General features: G+C 54.3%; 1 protein-coding gene across 1 annotated transcript in view; it reads left to right on the forward strand.

Moving 5' to 3' along the window:
- The window catches only part of Dact3 (dishevelled binding antagonist of beta catenin 3), a 7,221-nt gene extending 999 nt beyond the window's left edge, over positions 1-6,222 (forward strand). The window contains exons 2-4 of the mRNA XM_015496996.2: positions 4-242; positions 5,195-5,291; positions 5,456-6,222. Of these exons, the coding sequence (XP_015352482.1) occupies positions 4-242; positions 5,195-5,291; positions 5,456-5,655 (536 nt within the window). The 3' untranslated portion in view covers positions 5,656-6,222. The remainder of the gene's footprint in view (positions 1-3; positions 243-5,194; positions 5,292-5,455) is intronic.
- Positions 6,223-6,235: the final 13 nt, after the last annotated feature.

Here is a 6,235-nt window from a genome sequence, read left to right on the forward strand (position 1 = left end):
GGGCCTTCTCGTTCCCGGTGAGCCCCGAACGGGGCCGGCTGCGGGGCTGGCTGGAGGGCAGCCTGGCCGGGCTCTGCGAGTTGCATTGGCTCCGAGAGAGGCAGGAGTACCGCGTGCAGCAGGCGCTGCGGCTGGCCCAGCCCGGAATGGGGGGCGCTGAGGCCGAGGACGAGGAGGACGCCGACGAGGACGAAGATGCGGCGGCGGCGCGCCGGGCCGCAGCGGCCCTAGAGGAGCAGCTGGTGAGGGGCCGCCTGTCCGTTCTTCCCTCCACCCTCGTCTGTATCTGTCTGTCTGTCTCGGTTGGATGCTCAGGCACACGTCGCGAGGGGGCTCAGAGGAGGGGAAAGGACAGGGGTAGGGTTGGAGACCCCGGAGTCCAAGCGGCGGGCGGGACCTGGCCTCTCCGTCCCCAAATCGGGGGAGGGGGTACTGCATGGCCTCTACTCAGATGCATGGCTCCATCCTCTACACCCCTTCCCCAAAGAAAATCCTTCTGGGCGCCAAGTATGTGTCAAGACCGGATCTGAGTACTTTGCACGCGTTGTCTTTTTGCAGCTTGGGAGATAGGGGGTGGTAGTCCCCATTTTACAGAGAAAAAAACTGAGGCTCAGAGAGAGGAAGTGACTCACCCAAGGTCACACAGTGGGGATTCAAACATGCCTCCCTCTGGGCCTGGCTACCAGGGAGGGTTCCATCTTCGCTGAGCCCTGGTGTGCTTGGAGATCTCCAGAGGGGGCGCGGTGGGGGGAGGGGATTTAGGGCCTCCAGAGGGAGGGATCACTGCTGGGAGTTAGCTCAGTCTCTGAGGCCCCCACCGGCATCAAGACCGTCCATGACACTTTCCTCTCTTTCCTACCTGGTCCCAGTCCTCCTTAACCCAAAAAGAGGCAGGTTAAGGCAGCAGGGTGATTTGACTTCTGGGTGCTCTAGTAGGGGAAGATGAGCAGAGGTCTCCAAATTAGGGAAGCATCATCCTCTCCTCCATACATCATTCCTTGAGTCCGGAGACCCCTTCCTGGTTGCCTGCACTCGCTCCCTACAGCCACATCTCCGTGACTTTCTGTGTCTGCTTCCTTTTCTCAATCCTGTCTGTCTGTCTGTCTCCCAGTCTTCCCTCCTTGCATTTCTGCTCTTCTCTCTCTTCCTGCCCCACGCCTCAGTCTCAGTCTCTCTCCTCCCCTCCCCCAGCCTACAGACCCTGGCTCCCCTTGCAGATCCCATCCTGAGCCTGTGGGTGGTCAGAGCTTCCCGTTTGGGGAAACCTGAGCCGAGGTTGCAGGGGGGAGGGGGCTCTCCCTGTCGCTGACCTCGACTGCCCCCTCCCCAGATGGGAAGTGGGGAAAGCTGAAGCCAGACACAGGCCCTGCACGCCCAGCCCCTCCCCCCGGCCGGGAGTGGGACCCTGCACATTCTTCTTGGAAGCAGAAACAGCTGTGGGAGGCCCCGCCCCCTCCAAAAGTTAGAGATGGGATTGTGGGGGACTTCACCAGCTCCCCCACCCAAGATGCCCGGGTTTCCCAAGTGCCCCCATCCCACCAGGAGCCAGGGCACTGCCCCTCCGCCTCCCCATCTCTTTGCCCCTCATCTTACATCTCTCAGTCGTCTCCCTCTTCTCTCCCCTCTCCCCCAAACCTCTCTTCCTGGCTGGCATGAGGTGGTAGTGGAGAGGCCAGTCCCCCCACAGTCACCAGGCAAAGCTCTCGTCCCAGCACCAGGGAGGAGGCGGTGGCAGGCAGAGAAGCGCTAAATATAAACCCTCTGAGTGCTGGGGTTCCTGGGTCCTTCTGAAGATGGGCCTCCTCTGTTCCCTGAGTCCTCCTTATGAGACTTACCCAGTCTCTTCACCCAAGAATACACTTTCTTTGAAGCAAGAAAGACAGAAGCCAGACTTGGTGACTTTCTAATAAGAATGATGGAGATACCAGGTAAAGACTGAGGTTATTGCAGAAAATAGAGGCATGAATTCTGGGTGGAGGTCGGGGGCTCCCTGGGTCCTGTTTGCTCCCAGGAAGAAAAAGGGTCACTTTTAACAAGGAGTTCTTAAGCGAGACTTGCAGAGGGCTTCCTACCAGAGCTAAAAGGTAGCTGGACACTGATAAGGGAATATAAGGAAATGGACAAAGATGTGGGGAAATTTGAGGTCTCCACGAGCCCTAACTACACTCCTGTTAAGCCTCCCTCGGCTGGATGTCCTGCTTGTAGTAGAATTTGCACAAAAGGACCAATAAGGGGGCACTGTGGGGAGGCAGGGGGCAGAATTCAGGCCGAGGACCTCTGGTCTTTAAAGAGTCATCCTTTTTGCAGCTGGAAGGAATGAGGTCAGATTTATAAGATGGGGAATGTAGACTGGGGGACGATTTCAGGGGTGTCTAGACACTGAGGAGGAGGAGGCCATGGGGGAAGAGAGACTCCAGACTCTCTCTTCCTCAGCCCTCCTTATAGTGGAAGAAATGAGGCCTGCAGAATTTATCAAACAAAACCAAAAAGCAAAGGGGAAAAGTATTTTACATATATTTTTAAATTATGCAAGTAGTATTTTAATTACTCCTTGTTAGATATTCATAACTTTCATGTAATAATGCCAGTTAGTATTTATTAGTACTTAAAAGGAAGTGCTCCTTTAACTCATGTAATCCTCCCAGCAGTCCTATAAGAGATGGAGTCACAGGATGCCCATGTGATAGACAGAAACTGAGGCCCGGAGAGCCAAATCACCTACCCAGAGTCTCACAGTGGGGAGGTGGAGAGCTGAATTTGGCAAGGGCTGCTAACTCATGCCTCCTTAAGCACTCCCCATCCCTCCCTTGACCCCCTGAGGTCCCCACCATTGTCACCTTGGCTTGAGTCCCTCCAGACCTCTTCCTGAATCAGCTCAGCAGAAACAGTTTACATACCAAGAAAGAAATGTAGAGCTTGTAAAAAGCTTTGCTTTTTACAAATGCCAGTTTCTTGGGTGAGGTCCCAGTGACTGTGCCAGTGGTTCTCAAAGTGTGACCCCTTAACCAGCGGCACCACATCACATGGAACTTGTTAGAAATGCAAGTTCTTGGTCTCAACTCCAGACTGGGATCAGAAGCTCTGGAATTGAGACTCAATAATTTTGGTTTTAACAACCCTTCCAGGTCTGCATGTAGGACAGTAGACCTGTAAAATTATATCACTTAGTGACATTGTAGCTGTCTTAGTTTGTTTAAGTACACTCTTTGAGGTTAGCACAGGATGAAATCGCCTAATGATGAATTTCTTAGAATGTGCCCACATCATTAAGCAACACAAGACTGTAATTCTGACTCACTGTCATGGGTGTTTTCTGCATTTTTATCTTTCTGCTAATGCTTTATCATAGCAATGGTTCCACAAAGAAATTTGCCATGTTCCATCTTAACAGGTGTATAGTATTCCACTACACATGTGTCATTCATTCATTCATTCATTCATCAAATATTTCCTGGGCATCTGCTTTGTGCCCAACACTGCTAGGGAAGGTGCAACCAACACAAATCTCTGCTCTCCTAGGGATGAGGTCCTAGTGAGAGACACAATAAACAAGTGACACCCTGCTATACGATTTTAAGTCAAGAGGTCATTACTGCTGTGTGAAATATAAAAATAGAAAATAGAAATAGAAAAAGTAGAAGGGTGTCAGCGTGCAGAATGACAGGGGAGCTATTTCGGAAAGTGTCAGAGAAAGGATCGCGGTAACCAAAGATGTGAATGAAGCCGGCGAGCCAGTAGGAAGTGGGGGCGGGGGGAGCCAGGCTGCCCTCCAGGACAGCAAGGAGGCCAGGAGGCTGGAGCCCACGGATCAAGCCAGCGCCTCTGGGGACGTGGTAGGGGACAGGGGACGTACAAAGGTGGCTCCTCCATTTCTCTAATCACTCCTCGTTGTTGAGCGATTTGGCTGCTTTTTCGGGTTCTGCTCAAAGCTGACTCCTCTGCATGCCCAGGGCAGCCCAAGCTCAACAATTTGTCGACTTTGCCCACATAAACAGGCCCAGATGGGGGCTTCTGTTCTGGGGGAGGGAGGAGCCAGGGCCCAGAGGAGTCCCGAGCTGGGAGGGGGCGCTGGCTGCGGGAGCCGGCCGGTCTCTCTGCCCTAAATAGGCAGGGCTGGGCGCCTGCCCTCCCGCGCTCCCCCCTCGCCCAGCCAGACAAGCCGCTTTTGTCTGAGGGTCAACCGTCAGCCGCCGGCTCCACAGCTCGGACTCCCTCAGCCCCTGTGAGCCTTCTTGGCTCTGGCCCGCCCCCTCTGAAACGGGGCTGCGTTGGGAGTCTTGGGACCCCACCCCTGAGAGGTCATGGTCACTGCCCTGGGAAGATTTTCTCCTTCATTTGCTCCTGGGAATGAGGAGCCGTGGACAGACGCTGGGGTGCGGAGGGGTGGGGTGGGTTTCACGGTAGGAGTGGAACCCAGGGCTCAGGAGGATGTGGTGCGGGGGCAAAAAAAAAAAAAAAAAAAAAAATACAGGGATCACTGCTGTAGGACCATTAAGGTTAGACTTGGAAGGACTTCCCAGGATGCTCAGAGCCAGGCAGGGGTGGGGTCTGAGGGGAGAAACCGCAGAGGGTGTGAGGCTGAAGCAGAAAGTGCCACACGACTTTCCACTGGTGACAAAGGGCAGTGAAGGGAGATGGTCGGGTCAAAACTGGAAGAAGGGACCTCAGATGGGGTTCAGTGGTAGAGCACCTGCCTGGCACCCCTGAGGGCCTGGCTCCAATCCCCAGTACCACCCACCTACACAAAATAAGTAATAATAACATAAATGAAATTTAAAACTAGGAGAATACAGACCCATGGCTAAGGGATCTTCTGGGTCCTGGACACCATGTTTAGCATTGAACTGTCTCTACAGCAAGAAGACCTGGAGGTAGACTCAGAGAACATTCTTATGGGGTTCCCTTGTGAGCACAGATGGGAATCCTTGATAGAGGGTGGGCAAGAGGGGGCCTCTGGGGCCTCACTGCACCCAGGAGGGACTAGATGGGGCTACATGAGGACGGGAGTTAGCCTCTGTCCCTAATGGACATGAGAGACAGAGACCTTAGAGGTTCTGGGGCCCAGGTACTGATTTTATGAAGTCAGAGCCTCATTGTCAAAGTGAACCTGTCTGTGTCCATGAGCTCATGGAACAGGGGACTCTGCGGCATCAGGTTGGGCCTTCTGACCGCCCTGCTTTCCCCATGCCCTCAGGAGGCCCTGCCTGGACTCATCTGGGACCTGGGCCAACAGCTGGGAGACCTGAGCCTGGAGTCTGGGGGCCTGGAACAGGAGAGCGGGCGCAGCTCAGGTGAGCAGGGCTGGAGGGGTGGGGTCTGCCTGGTCACCCCAGCCTTTCCCACCCTCCCCATCTCTCAGGCCCGCACTCTCTCGCTGCCCCACCTCCTCCTCTCCCACCCCGGCTTTCCCCACCCCACCTCCCTGATGGTTTTTTGGCTTCTCTTTGGAATCCAGGCTTCTATGAAGACCCCAGTTCCACAGGAGGTCCAGACTCACCACCCTCAACCTTCTGCGGGGACAGTGGCTTCTCTGGATCTGGCTCCTATGGACGCCTGGGTCCCTCTGAACCCCGAGGCATCTATGCTAGCGAGAGGCCCAAGTCCCTAGGTAAGGTGGGTGGGGTTGGGGACCTGAGGCCAGGGACAGGACATTAAGAGGCTCATTTTGAGCATAAGCTTCCAAGTCACACCTGGACCCCAGTTCTGGCTGTGACCTTCCCTCTTCATGTGATTTTGAGCTTCTCTCTTCTTTCCGGGTGTCTGTCCATTTGTGAAGGGTCCACCTGCTGGGCCTGTGTGGGGTACTCATGGGCCTCTGCCCTCCAGCCCTGGACCAGCCACTCGGTTGTCCGTCTGAGACAGGAACCACTGTTGCTCATTTACAAAAAGTCCATCTCTGAGCCCCTACTGTGTGCTCTCCTAGCACTTTCCTCGGGGTGAGGGACACAGCAATGAACTGGACAGGGAGCTCCCTGCCCTCGTGAATGGACATTGTAGTTGGAGAAATAGAGCATACACCAGATAAATAAGTAAAATACATAGGGCATTAGATGATGACTTGTGCTGTGACAATTCATAAACCAGGGGAAGGGACATCCCTTTGAGTCTGGGGAAGCAATTAGAATCATAGAAAATATGGCTGGGGGGGTGTCTCATTGAGACTGTAACAGTTGAGTGGCTCCCCTAGGTAAGAGAGTGGGCCAAGCAGATGTCCAGGGGGTCTGGGAAATATATA

Source organism: Marmota marmota, unplaced genomic scaffold (assembly GCF_001458135.2).
Source record: "Marmota marmota marmota unplaced genomic scaffold, marMar, whole genome shotgun sequence".
NCBI lineage: Eukaryota > Metazoa > Chordata > Mammalia > Rodentia > Sciuridae > Marmota > Marmota marmota.